The 19,090-nt window shown below is 41.4% G+C and overlaps 1 protein-coding gene across 1 annotated transcript in view; it reads right to left on the bottom strand.

The window, feature by feature from the left end:
• LOC146968953 (diacylglycerol kinase delta) overlaps positions 1-17,771 on the bottom strand; it is a 75,153-nt gene extending 57,382 nt beyond the window's left edge. The window contains exons 1-3 of the mRNA XM_085806455.1: positions 17,296-17,771; positions 15,858-16,156; positions 13,336-13,440 (exon numbers count right to left, since the gene is read on the bottom strand). Of these exons, the coding sequence (XP_085662581.1) occupies positions 13,336-13,440; positions 15,858-15,950 (198 nt within the window). The 5' untranslated portion in view covers positions 15,951-16,156; positions 17,296-17,771. The remainder of the gene's footprint in view (positions 1-13,335; positions 13,441-15,857; positions 16,157-17,295) is intronic.
• Positions 17,772-19,090: the final 1,319 nt, after the last annotated feature.

The following is a 19,090-nucleotide window of genomic DNA, read 5'->3' as shown; positions in this document are numbered from 1 at the left end:
CAACAGGGTCCATACAGTTGCTACTGCTCTGACACCAACGTAGTCCAACAGCCTGTTGGACTACTACAGCTGATCAAAATGTGAATGTGAATGCGCATTTGGTTTCCACTGTTTCCTATTTATTCATGCAAATGTTAAAGTATTAAACAATAACGTTCTCTGGCATCAAACAGAAGAGTCGGTCGGGGAGGAAACACAACTAAACACCGGTCCAATGTGTTTCTAGTCGGACACGGACCGCCTGTATTTCTTTCTTTAAGGTAAATATGTCCGTAGGTCTGTGACCGATAGTTAAAGGAGAGAACCTTTTTTGGTTTCTGAGCTTGGTGAGTGAGTAACGGGCTCTGGTGTCCACTGTGTTCAATCAAGCTGCAGCTCCTGTTCCTCAAAGGTTCAAACTGACCCACGTAACAATCGACTAAACCTCACTGACATCGTTCACACACACACGTTTTGTTTCCCAGTTGTGTTTGTGTTAAAGTGCGAATTTTACCTTAATTAAAAGCTCTGGAGTAATTGTGATAGTTAACTACATGACTGAGTGAGAACGGAGGCTCTCTGCCTTCCAACTGGCATCTCATGGCTGAAAACCAACTTTGCGACACAAACACGGCCCGTAAACCGGCAATCTTTTGTTAAGACTACACAGATATACACATCGTAACATCGTATTATGTTATATAACGTTATCCACCGCTCCATGGATTGATTTTTCGACGGCTTTGTTGTAAACAAATGAAATGGTCGGGAGGAGGGTTAGCAAAACAGAGGAAAAGCGACCAAACTTGCATAGTTTCCCTTTTAAATGTGCAGTAGGTCACAGAAACTGCAATAATCAGATTTGCTGTAATGACTGTAATTGTAGGAAGTGGAAGTAACAGTAGTGAACAGAGCTGACACACACACACACACACACACACACACACAGAGAGAGGTTGCTGCCGCCGTCTTTAGATCAAGTGTCATTAACAGATGTGCTTTTTCATGCCGCTGACTCAGAGTGTTCGTCTTCATGTGGTACCTCACGTCAGGCAGTGTGACAGCGCGCACGCACACACACACACACACACACACACACACCCACACACATGAGCAGGACAGAAAAATGCAAGCTGCAGTCACAAAGAATAAAGCGAATCATAAAATATATCAGATTTCTCAGGACAGCAGTATTGCAAAAGCAACATGTTTGTGTGTGCCTGTGTGTATCTGTGTGTGTATCTGTGTGTGTGTGTGTGTGTGTGTGTGTGTGTGTGTGTGTGTGTGTGTGTGTGTGGTGACTGTCTCTTATTTCCTGTTTAAGAGGTTTCAAGAAGAGATGCTGACAAAAACCCAGAGTGAGTCTATTTTTAGCTGCAGTGAGACAGACAGAGAGATGAAGAGATAAACAGGGTTAAAATAAGAGGTGTTAAAAAAAACACAAACACAGGAGGGAAAAAAGGCAAAGAGGTTATTTTGTGAAAAGCAAAAAAAAATAAATAAAAAAACTAACTAAACAAAAATAAAGAGGAGAAAAGAAGTACAAACAAACCGGAGGGAGTCTGCGAGTGTGAGCGTGTCTGCTCCTGCTTGTTGTCCTGTTGTACAGGCCGACACCCTGACTGACAGGATCAACTGTACCACAGCAGCAGCAGCAGCAGCAGCAGAGCATCACAGGAAACGCTGTGGCCTCTATGTCTCATTAAAAGACAGCGTGAAGACGTAGCGATGCGTCTGCAGTGAGAAAACGATCGTCTTTATCACATGTCATAAGCTGTTTTTCATGTAGCACGTCTGTCCTGTTGATTTTACTGCATATTTTTGATGGAAACGTAGTCAAATAATAAAAAAAGGAAAATGATGTGATTCTTTTGATTAAATAAGCTGTTTTTATAAAGCATGTCTGTTCTGATTATTATGTTGTTGCATATTTTTAAACGAAACCTTGAAGTCAAATGATAAAAAAAGGAAAATGATGTGATTCTTTTGATTAAATAAGCTGTTTTTAAGAAGCATGTCTGTTCTGATTATTATGTTGTTGCATATTTTTGATGGAGAAGTTGAAGTCAAATGGGGAAAAAAAGGAACATAACATGTTCACATCAAACTACGGCTTCAAAACTTTAAAACAGATCATTCTCCAGGGTGATTTCAATGACCTGAACCCAAAAACAGCTCATTTACATAATGACAGGTTTTGGTCATCTGAGTTTCTGGTCCAACAGAAACCTTCTTTTCTGGGTCATGGTGTGAAATAGTCCTCGATTTAGCCGAGACCTGAATAGATTCAGATGATTTCCTGAAGGACGGTTAGATTTAACTCCGGGGAATGAACTTGACTCTTAAATTAAACCTCCCAGGAGGTTTAGTTTAACCTCGGATTAATGTCCTATAAAGACACGTCAGATCACTGGAGTGCGTCCCTGCAGTGAGACAAGCTCTTGCCGACAGAAAATCACCCATTTAAGATTGGTTTTTGAATGCATAAAGAAAAATTTAGGATTTTTCTGTCTATTATCATTGTGTTTTATAGGAAACCTCATTCAAGATAATTCAGATCTGGATTTAAAGACCTACTCTAGAAGAATTGTTTTTTTTTCTACTCTTAAAGTTGTAGTGTGTAGTTCCCTTTTACAGCACGATCATAATAAATACAGTTTAAGTTGTGAATTGCACTCAACTAATGGACCTGTATTTGTTGACCATATATGACTCCTATGAAACCAGCAAAGACAACAAAGTTTACATAACCAGCAGAGCATTACTCACTGGTCCAGAGACAAGATGGTGAGTTCAGTGTCACGTCTTTTCTCTGGAAAACCAGTTTATGATTTAACCCTGCCTCCTCCTTTGTTGAACATCTAGTACACTAACAGAGCATGTAGGCGTGTTTCCTCTTCACTGAACAAAAACAAAAAACAGCACAAACATAAACTTTACATGCAATAGTCAAAGGACAAAAAGCTGAAAAAATAACAAAACATATTTACAGACTTTATGCAAAAAAAAGGCCAGAAAAAGCACTTCCCTGTTGACCAAAGTCAAACGAACAGAGTGAACATCATCAGTCACTGACACAGAGGAGATCTCACTTCACATCCACACACACGTCACAGCTCTTTGCTTTGTGTTGTCAGTCTCCATTAGCCGGCAGACAGCAGACAAACACACACACACACACACACACACACACAAGCAGTACATGTCCATGAACACACGCATACACACCTTCCAATGATTGATAACACACGTTAGCGCATTAGCAGTTCCACACACACAGACACACCTGTCAAGACTGAAATGTGTTCGCTCATTAGCGATAACACAAACACACACACAAACATACACACGCACAGCTGTTCTTGATTGAGCGCATACATAAGTTCATTACAGACCACACACACACACACAGACAGACACACACAAAAGATATTGTTGTGTCCTTATCATTAGCACATTTTCAAAGTGAGTGTCACTATGTTAGACACAGCTGCTGCAGATAACTCATCAAACTTGTCACACACACACACACACACACACACACAGACACACACTGAAACACACACTTTTCCTTAATGGTGTGTTGCAGACTGAAGCCTTAATGATGGTTTAGACTTTTTGCAGACGCAGGAGGGAGGAGGAGGAGGAGGAGGAGGAGGAGGAATGACAGGGCAAGATGGAGGGGGAAAGAGACGGAGGAGGTTAGAGTGATAGATAGATAGAAAGACAGAGAGAGAGACAGAGGAAAGAAAAAAAAAGAAAAACAGATCAATACAGGGGAAGTAAACGCAGCTAAATTCACCTAAAGTCACTGCACCTTCCTCCTCCTCCTCCTCCTTCTCCTGCTGATATAAATCTCTGTGACGTTCATGTACAGTGACAGTCGCTGTGATGTGACATGTGAGGTGGGAGAAAAAAGTAGTTGTGTTTGACAGACGCATCAACCTGACGTGAAACAAAATGCTCACAAGGAGACAAGGAGACATTTAGTCTGTAAAGCAGCAGCTCAGGGAACTGCAGCGAGACAAACGGAGATATCAAAGACAGACAGACAGACAGACAGACAGATCAGATCCCTGGGTCAGCGTTTACACGTCCTCAACACCGACGCTAATGAATGAAACACACCACACCGCTGATAAACGCGCCACAGGCCGTGAAAAAAATGATCTCCTCTTGTTGGCCCAGATAACCTGAATAGATAGAAGACATACTGTAGGTCAGATCTGTAACTGGATCTGTAATACAGTACCAGCAAAGGGAAACACCTGGATAAAAACTTACAGCGCTGCCAAAACTGATGCAATAACACCGTCTTTATGCAAATGTCTTTTTAACTGCTCTATGTTTTTCTATTATACTGACCTTTAACACAAAATTTGACACACAGTTGCCGAAATGAATCTCAATCTAAACCGTCTCCACTCACACACAGTTTCCACTAATACTTGAGCATATCTATTATTTTTCTCTGAGGGTTTCTGGACAGTATTAGTCACTGTTCTTCGTTCATGTATAATAAAGTTACATTTGCATAAAAGGAGCCTGTCTGCCCTTGATTAAATCCCCTTAAAGTACATTTTCAACAAATAATAAATGTTTGATTAAATTGATATTTCTTGTGATATGCAACAACACTTATATAAATAGATTAATAAAAACGATTAATAAATAAATTATTAACCATCTATATCCTTTATAAATGTAGTCTTATTGTGAAGTAAATATAATTTCCAGAAAACTTTTTCTGTGTTGTCTGAACTCAACAATTCACTCATGACCCATCAAACTTTTATTGACTGTTGAAGCCGCTGTTGACACAGCCGAAAGCTCTGGAAAGAGTGAGTAAATGGCTCCTGAGCTGAGCATCTTTTGATTTTGTTAATCACACAATTACGATATTAAAGCTGAGAAAAAAATGATTCAACGAAGGATTAATGTGAAATTAAAGAAGTAATTGAGACTTTAGTCGGATGCTTGCGAGAAAGAAAGTGCGTCAGGAAAAAAAAACGATGAAAAGAAGAATATGAGCGGTATCGAGCAACAGAGTGGACAGATGAAGGGAGGACGGGATGAAAGCAGAGGAAGGAAGGACGGGTTGATGAACGATGGAGGTCAGAGAGGGCCGAGAGAGGGGGCATTAAGAGATCAAGGCAGGGGATATAAAGCACAACCAGGTGGCGGCAATGAAAGACAGGAATTGAAATAAGAATGGACTCAAAAGATAAACACTGAAAAGATAAAAGACAAAAACAGATACAGGAAGTGAAATTAGAAGTGCCCAAAAACAGACTTAAGACTTTGGGTGGGTTTTTTTTATTTTTTGCTTCGGTAAACATAGAAAGTTTCAACTCAATTTGATTTTCCCTTTTTTGTTTAAACGTGATAAACTAGGTTCTAAAAATAAACACAAACTCTTTTTTCTTCAGAGCTCCTCTAGACTCTTAAGGTGGTGTTTTGGAGGACTCTGTGTTTTATTTTCCTCGGAGGCGCCGTCCTCTCATTGGCCGGTCTGACGTCTCGGGAGGGCACCTGAGGTCAAATCAATGGAAACCAAGTTGCAAGGCTCCAGTTAACAAACACCGGCCTGTCCAGGAGACAAAGCAACTCAGCATTTAAACTGTGTGTGTGTCCCTGTATGTGTGTGTGTGTGTGCGTACACTCAGGCATATATGATTAACAGCCTATGTACAGTAATTTCATTAAAGCAAATCGATACTACTCGCTGTGTCCATTGTGGATCATGACAACTTATCATAGATTATCTATAGAGCACAAGTGGTGATATTGATATAAGGGGTTGGCTTAATGTTTTAGCTGTAAATATGAAACAGAAACAAAGCTTCCAATGGAAAACAGAATATTTATTCACTGTGCGATCAATGGCTGAGATATGACCATTAATATTCTGATACTAACTACAGTGACTACAGTATATGACCGGGCATTGGTTCTTCATTTTCCCAACAGCAGCTACTTTTTAATGCTTCTTCAGGGAGGTTTTGCTACATAGTGTTTTTTTGGCTTTTGGCTTTTGGCTTTTGGCTCACCTGCTGCAGCTACAGTACCTGCCAAGAAACACTTTTAGTTAATAAACTTTTTTTTTTAATGTCACAATTTCATTGTAAACCCATTTCATTAAATAAAAGAATGAGTCGACAGAAAGACAGCTATATAAAGTCTTAGTATTTTTGACTGACATGCTAAAAAGCTGAAGCTAACGTTAACATTTTGTTAATGTGAAGCTGAAGTAACAGGTTGCTATGTGAAGCTGAAGCTAAAAGTAACGGGTTGCTATGTGAAGCTGAAGCTAAAAGTAACGGGTTGCTATGTGACGCTGAAGCTAACTTTAACAGATTGCTAAGGTGACGCTAAAGCTAACATGTAGGGGTTCAATGCTACTGAAGTAAACATTAGCTGCCAATCAAGATTTAAACAGTAGTCTATTTATCTTTAATTATAAGCTTTCATTTTTTGTTTCTCTTCAACCATCAGGTTGTGTAAATGCTACATTGTTTTGTTTTTGACACTAGCTAGTTGTGGAGGCTGAATAAAGAATAAATCTGGCATTTAGGCTACCTGAAAAATGTGCTATTTGTTGTATGAAATGGGGAAAAAAACAGCTGCATGTCATCCCTTGGGTTTAATTCAGTTCCACGTATCAACAAGCTGAAGTGCTGTAAAAACGTAGCAACAAACCAATAAAACTGAAAATACAAGGAAAAAGAGGCCAATTTCAGCAATTCAAAACATTCACAGAGGAAAAAGGGTTTTTCAAATGTTTCATAAGGTAGGGAAAAAAAAGGCATTGAGCATGTTTATTTACCCTTAAGGAAACAATGTGTTTTGTGCAATGTTTGTGCCACCGAGTGAACAACACATCTTATATAGTCAGGCTGCCTCCTCTACAGTCCTGCCAACCTGTTGTGATAGTAAATATGGATATTAGAGCCTGCTGTGTGCTGTGCAGATTTCTTATATAACTGACTCTGGATCTGTCTCACTGCTACTTTCCACCCTCCCTCCATCTCTCTCTCCCTCATCCACTTACTAATTTTCTCTCCTTTGCCTATCTCCATCTTTCTCTCTCTCTCTCCTCATCTCTTTCCATCTCTCCCTCCATCAGTATTGACTCACACACTACTGCAGCTGTATCACATCAAGCCAAGGGCATAAATCAAAGCGCGCACACACATACACACACAGGCCATCCCACACACTCATGCACTCTCTCCTCAAGCCATTTCTGTTTACCGTCCTCCACACACACTAACACACACTAACACACACACACACACACACATATCTATAACTCGTCCTCATCGCCATTGCAGTGAACACCCACACAGATTTCTGCACCGGGAGCGAGATGCAGATAAAAACGAACAAGTATAGTAGGTTTGATTCCAACGTGCCAAACAGGAAATCCACAGGAATGGAAAAAAACAACAGCAAAAAAAAGAAAAAGAAAAACAGAAGCGTTACCTGTTGGTCACCGCTCAAAACGCCGGAAATATTGCTGGTTATATAATCTGAAGTGGTGCTGCTATTTTATTTTTACTTTCATGGAAAAAAAAAAAGTGTTTGGTTTGGTTGGGAAGCAGAGAAAACTTGAGATTTATTGATTCCTCGCGACTAAAAATGACATCAAGGTGCAACAGTGCTCCAAAAGTGGTCATAGGAAAAATATATTTTAAATGCAATAGGAAAGAAGGAAAAAATAATTGAGACAGATATAAAAAGCAGGTTGGATATGATAAAGAAGAGGTTGCTGATGTAATTTAAATTACATTTTTGAATTATTCTTTTTTTTTTAGATGTTGTTTTGGAGGAGAAAACTCCCCCGAGAATCCACAATGAAAGATGAGATGTAGAAGAACAAATGAGGGGAAAACATGCAGAAAAATGAATTGAATTTTTTTTTTAAAAAGAAAGAAAGAAATTAAAGACTGCAGGGAGAGGACAGATAAAGAAAGCAAACAGGAGGAGGAAGAGGAGAGGAAAGAAAGGTAGAATTTTTAAAAAAGGAGAAGAAAGGAGGTGTCTTGTGTATCCTGCCTCACATGGAAACAACCTTAATGAAGGGACTGCCCTTTTTTCTGCCTGTTTGTGTGTGTGCGTGCACTCTCATGTACACAACCATTACAGCTTGTTGTGGCATCGGCCTACTCAAAGCCACACACACACGCACACGCACACACACACACACACACACACACACACACATATACACTTAGACGCACACAATTCAAAGAAGCTGTTTGCTCTTCCGCCTCATTCTCTTCCTGTGTCTCCTTTATTTTCCACAGTAAACGAGAGCAAGGTGAACAGGAGGAGAAGAGTGTGAATCCTTATGGCACTAAAGGATGGAGATTAAAAAATAGACAAAGTAATCAGAGATGTCAATGATAAAAAAAAAGCTGATTAAAACGGAGGCAGGAAGGCAATGTGTGTGTGTCTCCAGTGTGTGTAGCAACTTTTATTTCTCAAAAATTAACATCACATGTCCATTTCCCACCACCACTGTTTCCTGTGGTAACCAAACTGCTGCTACTGCTGCAACAACACGCCTTTTTTTTTTTTACACTTCTTATTTTTGCTTTTAATAGTTGCCACAATCATGTGAAGAAAAAAAAATTACAAACAAGGCAAATTTTACTTGTTACACTTCTATTAATGCCTGTAACACTGTTATCTGCTTTTTTTATTGACTGCTCTGGTAGTTGTAATTATAAACAGACTTTTTAAACAACAAGTTTGTCTCTCTTTCTCCATGTTACATTCAAGGTGTCACTCTGGTCTTCCGTCTCCTTACCATCCTGTTTTACCCGCAAACTCGTGAGCTAACAATTAGCAAACTTAGCAGCCTGTTGTCAGTTAACCACCAACTTTCAAGCTTTCTATCCCACTCTTCAATAATTGTCAGTTGAATGACTTATCATACAATCTCAACAGCCCAATGAGAAAACAGAAATAAGCTGTTGTGATGTTTGCAGCTAACAAGTGTCTTAGCAGTTAGCGTGCTAACTACAGCCTTGCAAGTAGGATACTAAGCTTTTCCAGCCAAAGATCTCACAGTGAAACATGTAGAGTATAAGTGAATAGTTTTTTGTGCTTCCCTGTAGTTGTTTTGTTTCACTCTGTGTAGCCATTGTGTGTATCTTTGTGGTTTTGTCTCTGCCTCACTGTTGTTTTCTGTCCATAACCTGTGGACATTTTGTTTCTCTTTGAGGTATGATTTGGTTTTATGTCACTTTGTGTCCATTTTAAGTGACTATGTGGTAATTTTATGTCACTTTAAGATATTGAGATTTTACATCTCTTGGTATTTTAGCTTTTTAGTTGAGCTTAGAAGAAGTTTGATTGATTTTTTTTTATCAAGTAGCAGACATTTCAAATTGACTCCCTTGACCTATTGGGCACCTATACCCAGCAGACCTGTTCAGGAATCCATCAATGTGCAATGAGACCTTCACCAAGTATATGTCTGCTTTTTAAAGCTTTAAAATTATATAAAGAAAATGATTCAAGAAAAATACAGCAGTCTCATAAACCTTGCTCTGCATGGTTGTCAGTGAGGATGTATGATTGAGATCACAGCCAATGGGACATTGCAGTTCTGCACATGGCACCACACGCTGGCACTGGAATGAAGTCAGAACAGGGTGTCAGATGCATCACTGTATTGATTACCGGTACTGGAGCGTCAATTATGCTGCGCTCTGCTGTAGTAAAGCGTCATATATCTGGATGTAATGCACGCTATTGACTGGCTGTTACACGCTGAGCTGCAGCATGTTCTCTGGATTTATGGCGATGGGCACTCATTGGTACAAACGGCACACACAGACTTCTACTTTCATATGGGGGGACAGCCACTTCCACTTCCCCTCAATCATTATAAATGAATAAATACTAAATTAAGTTTTCTCATTTTATATTAGCTGCGTAGCTGCTTAGCTAAATTATGCATTAAACATCACCAAATTTAGAAACTGGCATCATTCCTTTAATGTGGTCTCTGAACATTAACGCTGTCACCACCGCTGCTCTGAAATCTGCATGTCTCAGCATCTGGTTTGCATCTGCCGCTATTGGACAAGCCATAAAGTATCAGAGCAACAAGGGAGGTGATCTGTTGCCTTTTTATCTACTTTAACTTGCCACAAATTCAAACTGAAACTGATTTTATCTTGATTTTAAAGGCTTTTTTCTCATTAAAAGCCAACCATAAAAGCAAAATGTGCTGTTTTTTCCCCCATCGCAGCGTTGGCTTGGCTTGGTTGAGCTCTTACAACCTCTGCACAAACAAGCCGGTGCAAGTCTTATAAGCCAAAACCACAAACTGATCCTCACAGAGATATCAAAAAAAACAAGAACACACTTGCACGGCAAATCGATCTCCATCAGCGTTAAAAATCCAATCTCGTCTGAGTTTCTACAGAGTCAGCCAATTATCAAATCCCCAGGGTCACATTGGCTTTGATTACAGCGCAGACAATAAAACAGCAGCAACAAACCATTTAGTGGGAAAGTGGTTGTACTGTATGTGCGTCAGATTTTTGGTAATACTCAAAACATGACTTTCTCTACCAACTTGTACGACATGAAAAATTCGCCTCGAGTCTCTCTCTCCACCCCCGAGATGTTTAATTATTACAACACAAACACATGGAGCAGGCAGGGTGAAATGGAAATGGCGCGCCCCGGTCTTCGAGGTGCTATCGCTGCATCGGTATAATTATTTAGCGACTCGCCACCGAGGAGCTCCAGAATTAATCTAATAGTGTCAGGATGTCATGTCACAGTTGATAAAGAATTAGCACCTCCTTAACAAGTGCGCCGACAGACTGCCACGGTAACAAGTGCAGCAGCAGCAGCAGCAGCAGCAGCAACAGGCGGGAGGGGGCGGAGAGGGCGGCGGGGTGGGGCGGACTGAGGCGAGGCGTGACCGAGAGGCTGGGCTGCTCTCATGTATGTCGCTGAAGGAAGCAGGGAAACATACACACACTTTGTACATATGCAACCAACCAAATACACACACACAAACACACTCCAGTGAACAAATGCACCCACTCACATGTGCACAAACAAACAAAGGCACTACACACACACTCTAATCCTCTCAAGCCATTGTTGTCACTGGAGAGTAATCCCAGAGTCGATGACTAACTTAATCTAAGTCACATGACTGCAGGTACACACAATCTAATCAACACACACACACACACATACATACAAAGAACTAATTATAGCATTGTAAATTGTGATTGACAGCTGGTGAGTATAAGACACTGAGCACTGATGGGGACTGGCTTCTTTTTTTAGCCAATGGGAACGGAGCTGTGTGATGACATCACTCGGCTGAAACTGAGAATGAAGCCACAAAATTTTCTACCGTCTGTAACAGACACTCAACTCTTTTACAAACACTGCCAATTACTCGAGACTGTGGTCGTGCAACAGTCAAACCAAAAAGTTACTATACATATATATATATATATATATATATATATATACATATACACTCTATACGTATATGTAAATGATGGTAAATAGCAATAGTCAACTGATACAGTAGTTGACTGTTAAAAGTTGGCAACAAATCTGCTTTAACTCAGTAAATGTATTAAAATGGTCTATAATATAAACACAATCTACAACTTAACATTGGAGACAGCACAATATATTAAAAATGTGTGTTATACGACATGTAATTATGTCTTTTTTTTTTAACATCTAACTCGGAAAAGTTATACAAAATGTACAAAAAAACTACAACTTTGAAGATACTTTCTACTATATTCAAATTGCTTTATCAAAATGATTGTTTTGTTTATAATTATATAAAAATAATTAAATGTTCAAATTAAAATAATTCAAAAATGTTTTCCCTACTGGATACCTTAATATAAAATACAAAAAACCTGCACTACAGAAACATTATGTACAGTAGTCATGGCGTTTACCCATAATTGTCTGAGCCTGAAACCATAGCAACCTCATCTCCTGCCCTTATATGGACGCGCTCATCACATCTAACAACAACACCACGTTACAGCTGTGTCCGATGAGATTACCCAATCAATACCAGACTGATATCCAATATCATTATGAGCTCCAGGAACAAACGTGACATTACATTATGGGATGCCATCCCCATGACGACCGGGGTTTGCTGGGTATCCCACATCTCCTATTGATCAGAAAATATGATTTACTGTTGACGGTCAATGGAGGTAAGTGATTTCAAAACACACGGGAACATGATAGTAACGTGGGCCGGCGTCATCTCTGTGTTTGTATTTCAAATAATGCATTTCTCATTCTGGATATGAGCTCGTCAATAACTAATGAGTCAGATCTCTGTGTGTATGTGTGTGTGTTTGAACGTTTTCCAGTAAGAGGCTAATTTCACAGACATCATCAATATCCTACAGGAAAACACAGTCCAGAGGCGAGTGAGAAGCCGACACAGTCGAATCATAAGAGGAAGCTGTAATTGTGTAATCACGTCCGATCAACTGTTAAAGATCTGAAGACGACTCGTCATCGCAGCGACTGCAAGACAGAAAAATGACGCAGGCAGGAAGAGGAGCGGGCCTGAGCAGGAAGTCGGATGACCTCAGCAGACTCAACCACAAATAAGATCAAAAGGTTTGATGTAAAGTGACGACAAAGTTACACCAGAAAGAGAGAGAGAGAGAGAGATGATTGAGGAGAGAAGAGACTGAGATAAAGAAGATGGATTCGTCAATGAGCCGATTGATGACATCAACAAGTCACGAGTTCAATCCCCCCTTTGGAAACTAAACCGATTAAAAAAAAAGGTGCTTGTCCTTCAGAAAACTGGCTTCATCATCCATTCTTTGGTGGTGGAGGTGTTTAAATTTTATATCAGGTTTTCAATAAATGAGCAGCTCAAATGTTTTTAATTGTGACGTTCCCAAAGTGGCCCTGATGAAAAATTCCATAACTTTTCCATGACTTTCCCCGAGTTGGTCACGAGCACTTCCATGAGTTAAAAATTTTATCCCCTCCTGGGTTTTGCTAATACAGCTTTTTTTTTTTTTTTTACCTTGAAGGACTCTTGTTTTATTATGTATAAAGCTCTCAAAGGGGGTTCGGTGGTTCAAAAAGGTAGAAAAAAAAAACACCCACAATGAGGCCGTAGAGTGAAATCACCTGATATCACTTGACATTTTTCCAGTTTTCCCGACTCGACACAAATCTGTCAAGGTCTGGTAACTCCAGAAACGGTTCAAACACTGGGAACCAAACACAAAACACAGCGGGAGACCAACAACCACCACCACCAGCACCACCTCCACAGTTCACTCTCACAGCTCCTCCTACCTTGGCCCGTATTTGTCCCGAGGTCGACACCTTGCGGATCAGTTTGTGCGACGTTTCTTCTTGTTCCCCGTCGCTGTCCGACGACTCCTCTCCAGCTTCTCCGGCCTGAGAAAGAAAAATCAAAAAGCAGGAAGAATCAGACAACCAGAACGTTGAGGTCGTACTTAAAGGGATAGTTCAACACTTTGGCAAATTGGCCCATTGCCATGATCCCTATAGTCATAGCAGTAGGTTCGTTACCTTTAATTGTCGGTGCAAGCTATTTTTAGAACGGCGGAGCAGAGCCGTGAGCTGCTCAGAGCTACGCTACGGAGGCTAATGGGATTTCTTGGTTTCCCTCATCAAACTCATCAAATACACAATCCAACAACTCCAAAACGACTCTGGTGGACAAGTTGTGACCTGCACATTCACCACACTATGAGATAATAACGGAACGTTACGAGACGGAGCTGTTTTAGAGGTAAATGCAGAGACTGCTTGCTGAAAAACCGCCCCTGAGGGCAACGCACATCAGCGGTTTTGCATGAATTTACCTCTAAAACAATTCTGTCTGGTAACGTTCTGTTATTATCTCATAGTGTGGTGAATGTGCAGGTCACAACTGAGACAAAAAATAGTTTGCACCGACAATTAAAGGTAACGAACCTACTGCTATGACAATAGGGATTATGGCAATGGGCCAAGTCGCCAAAATGTTGAACTATCCTTTTAAAGATATCAGTGACCATAACTCCTTCTTCTTACTGGGCAGCACAAAGGTTCAGCCATTGATGGTTTAAGTTTAGTTTTCTCTGCTACAATGAAGAAATCTCTTTTCCTGGCAATCGTACTATCTTTACGTTAACACTGGCAGCAGCTCTGACCACACTCGAGGTGTGAAAGGCATCAGTGGAAACTATTTACTGATATGCAACCACCGGGTTTCCTGTTGGTTCACAGCGGCCTACGTAATACACTGAGAGATGAGACAAAAACAGTCGCAGTGGATTTATTTGAAAAATCTCACTGGGAAACCTGTGATTGAAAAATCCAAACTATTAAAGATCTCATCTTCTACAAGAATCAATCATCTCCTCCAGAGCACAACCATAGCTGAGGTCGACAGTTCACTATTATCTGTTTGATCAATCAACAGCTACAATTAAATCTGATATTTCAAGCATTTATTGCTCAGATGAGAATATGGGATGTGGTTATTTCTTGGTTTTCATCGCCGTCTATGTTACTAACCTCAAGACTTTTGGGTTTTTTAACAATTTTACAGACAAAACAAGGCGTTAAAGGACATTAACGTGGACAGCAGAGGATGGACGTCAATGTTACATAAGGAGAACATTGGTTTTTAATGACTACAATGTTGTCTAATCAAAACCCAACAAACCCCAGCGTTGGGAAACCAATATAGGCCAAGACCTTGGAATCGTCACAATGTCTTTATTTCATCTAGAAGGTTTTAGGTACTTAACACCTTATAATCAACCTTAACTGTTGTTACCATTGACGTCCAATTCCCATTGGTGTTAGACAATGTCTTTCTCAGTTTAACAGACCAAATGTCCATCATGAAAGTCATTGGTATAGACTCATTGATAATAAAGGTAATCATCAAACCACCACCTCTACTCAATGTGGATGAACCTCAAGGTTCCCGTATCAAAACACAGACGACTTGACCTCTTGACCTTGTCCAGCTACAGAGACATGTCCGTCCTTGTTGCCTTTCAAACTAAGGCTAAAAATAAGATTCAGCTTTTCAGCCACAAATTTCACGAAGTCGGATGAGGAACTAAAATGCACCAAAATAATCAGCACTGTGACCACTCAGTGTCCTTTTCACACGTAAACTGATTACATTGGAAATGAATGGGTGCTTCTTCACATTTTGACGCTTACAGTACGAACACATAGCGTTTCATTTTCATTCATCACTTCCTGTTTGCTACGAGGATGCAAGCGCTACCTTTGATAGTAAATTACTCCTTAGAGCAAAAAAAAAATCTCCAATGATTTTTCTGTAATTCAAAGACATTTTTAAAAGACGGTTTTACAGATAGTCGTCCTCAGCTGAGCTACTGATCTTACATTTAAAAATCCATTAGGACTCTGCAGGGTGAGATGAGTTTTTTAACCAAGTCTCACAAATGTATCATTTAAATACAGTACATTAGAAATAACTAAAGACTTAAAATGAGTTTATTTCCTGTGTTTTTAGGCTACAGATCCCATCATGATATGATTTTCTTCAAGGCTTAAGTTGTGCAAGTAACATGCAAGTTCCTTAGAAGTGTGAAGAGGAGAGATGGTGGTGGTGGGCTGCCTGTTTTGTTTATACAAAATAAAAAAAGTCTGGAGGTGGGAGAGGATTAGCCGGCCTGATGTAGAAGAAGTGAAACCCGTTGGCTCATCTGGGCAGAGACCGAAAAAACAAAACAACCTGTGGTGCAGCAGCTTCACTTCACATGAACTAGATTAGACTGAACTGAACTGAACTGAACTGAACTGAAGTGGACTGTACTTACTATGTGAGTCCTCTCGGAGTCGGCTTGGGGCGACCCCAGCGCCTCGCCCGGCTCGGCCACGTACAGGACGTTGGGGTTCAGTTTGGACGCCATGGTTGAAGAAGTCAGAGGTGAAAGGGACAGAGAAGACAGGTGTGTAGAGGTGGATGAAGAAAGAGAAGGAGAAGGAGGAGGAGGAGGTGTATAATGAGGTTTGGCTGAGCAGAGGAAGAGAGGAGAGGATGACAAACGGTAGGTAAGGCTATGGCCGGCTCCGGGACGCCACGCTTCGTCCAGATCCCTCTATCCAGGGGCCAGCTCTGGAAAAGATGGAGGAATGAATTATTGATCAGGAAAGAAAAGCTCACTGGAGTTTATTATTATTATATTATTATTATACCATCATTAATATTACTGTTATTCTAAGGAGGAGTTTGGCAGCTCAGATGATACAAACAACCGTCCCACTCCCTCCTCCCAACTCTGACTACACACTAGCTACTTCAGTCAAAGAGCTGAAGAGACGACAACAACGACTACAGCCGCTTCTTGTTCTCGCTTCTTCTTTACTTCTTCCTGCATGTGTGTGTGTGTGACTGTGTGTGTGCGACAAAACACTGAGGTTAACAGTTCAGCCCTGTGCTTTTTAAGTGGAGCCATAGACATGTATGGCAGCCCCTCTCTGCAAGTGACAAGCCCAATGATGATGATGATGATGATGATGATGAAGGGTAAACACAGGACAATGACAACAAGATGATGAAGATGATAATGATGATGATGAAGAAGAAGATGGTGATGATGATGATGATAAAGCTCATTGCAGCACGCGGATAACTCTTAACATGACACAGCTTGCCCTGCAACAACATCAGATATGGGAGCGTCGACTCTGCACGCCTTAGTAACCCAATGCACGGTTGTGTGTGTGTGTGTGTGTGTGTGTTTCCTTGATTACGAGGTGGACACGTTATTCAAAAACCTGTCCGCATCTAGACTACACACACACACACACACACACCAAACTTGTGCACATTAATGTAGGTAGGCTACATACACACACACACAGGTAGGCTATAAACACTGCGAGCCTGCAAGTGCTGCTGCTCACTTCTAGATATTGATATTTACGTGTCTCTCCGGTTTGACACGTTTAATTAATTTGCCGGAGGAGACGGACACACACGGGTGGATGCACACAACAGGCTGTCGTGCCGTGGCGATCATTCATTCCGTCCGTATCACCGTTCACCGACACCGCTTCAGTTCACCGTCTCCTCTCCTCTCCTCTCTCTCCGGGGCGGACCCGCCGCCGCCGCCGCCGCCGCCGCCGAACAAATAGCCTATCAATATTCAATTTAACTCCCGTTACCGCGCGGACACCTCCACCTCCACCTCCCTCCACCACCTCCTCCTCCTCCTCCTCCTCGTGTGTCGGTAAAACATTGACATTATTTACCTTCACCCGTTATTTCTCTTCCTCCTTCTCCCTCCGCCGGAGGTCAGTCAGTCACTCAGTCAGTCAGACACAGACAGCGGCGGCTCCCGCTCCTGTTGCCCGGCCTGAGTCGCTCCGTCAGCCGGCGTTTGGTCTGCTCGCAGCCGGCGGTCAGCGGCGGTAGTAGAGGCGGCAGCAGCAGCAGCGGCGGCGGCGGCGGTGGAGGCGGCGTGCGGGTCTCTCCGGTTGGTGGTGCTCGCCTTGCAGAGAGAGACGCGGTCATACGCATAGCGTCGGAGCGGATCTGAATCAGGTAGGAAGAGGGAGGGAGGGAGGGGAGGAGGAGAGGAGAGGGGGAGGAGGGAGGTGGGGGAGGAAGAGGAGGTAGCAGGGGGCGAGAGAAAGAGAAAAGAGAGAGAAAGAGAGAGAGAGAGAGAGCGGCCGTGTTGAGTCGCCTCGAATCGCTGCTCGGAGGTTAAACGGAGAGCAAATAACGCGCACATGCACGCATGCGCTCGCGAGGAGGCGCGCGCGAGACGAAGCAGACACGGGCCTATTATACACACAAACACACACACAAAGACACACTAATTAACACACAAAGGTGAAGGTGAAGATGAAGATGGAGCAGTCAAAACATCTTAAAGCTGTTTGGTAGATGAGCAGCTTATAGTGTTTCCAGGTATTGATTGATTGGTAAAGTTAGAATCGATTGATAAGGTGTTTGTTGTCATTGAAGCACAGCTGCATAGACACACAGCAGGCTAGCTTATTGATCCATAAAAATGACACATTAAGATCCTGTAGGTTATTGATGAGCAGAGCCAAAGCCAACAGTGACCATGTGTTTCCTCTTTGTTGTGTTGACTCACTCAGGTTCATATTCAGACATTGACACTGGTTTATTAGTGTTTACCGATGCTCTGAATACACACCGAGAAACCTACTGTATTTTGCATTTTATGGTTTAATCACATCATTATTACTTCCCTCCACATTATTTAGTAGCTGATCTGGTGTTTTCAGCCCAGAACAGATTAACATCATCCTTCATGATTGAGTTAGATGTTCAGATTTACACTTTCCTGGTCACTTTTTTTTTCTTTTTCTCATCCATGTTCATTGAGAAATTGTCCTTTCATATTATGTTTCTGCAATGTTTTGACCAGTTTAGGCCTTTCTGAAGACGAACACATGAAGCCTGCTCTCGTATAGAAAAAACACTTTTTGGTTGAAGTGGTTAAAATTAAGTCACATCCAACTTTAATAATCATAAATAAATAAAAAGATAGGTCATTATGCAATATATTTATTAGGCTACCCAATTTCTGTCCAGACTTGCTCTCAAAACGTGTCTTTTCACTTTTGAATCTGCAGCCTTGTGCCCAAATTTGAGCTTATACCATAAGTCGAGTTGCCGGTATAAGACAAGTCCACACCTGACAGAGAGATTAGAGAGAGAGACGTCCACATTAATAAAGCAGAGAGCGAGAGAGAGAGCAACATGTCGCTGCACATCGACACGGATACAAGGACACAGACAGACATATACACTGGCACCGCTCTGCAATAGTAATTTGTTTACAGTTGATTAAATATTCATGCTGAATTAGCTGTGAGCCTGCCAGCAGTCACTTCATTTACACCCTGTGTGTGTCTCCGTGTGTGTGTGTGTGTGTGTGTGTGTGTGTGTGTGTGTGTTTGTCGTAACTGTCGGCCAGCGGCGTGGGAAAAGGCAGACGCATAGAGAGGAAGAAGTGCACACACACACACACACAAACACCTGCTGGATTCCCCCGCCGATCAGGTGATAGCG

The sequence above is a fragment of the Trachurus japonicus genome, chromosome 18 (genome assembly GCF_045865225.1).
Source record: "Trachurus japonicus isolate A0001 chromosome 18, Traja_1.0".
Classification (NCBI taxonomy): domain Eukaryota; kingdom Metazoa; phylum Chordata; class Actinopteri; order Carangiformes; family Carangidae; genus Trachurus; species Trachurus japonicus.
This window is presented reverse-complemented; position numbering and strand designations above follow the sequence as displayed.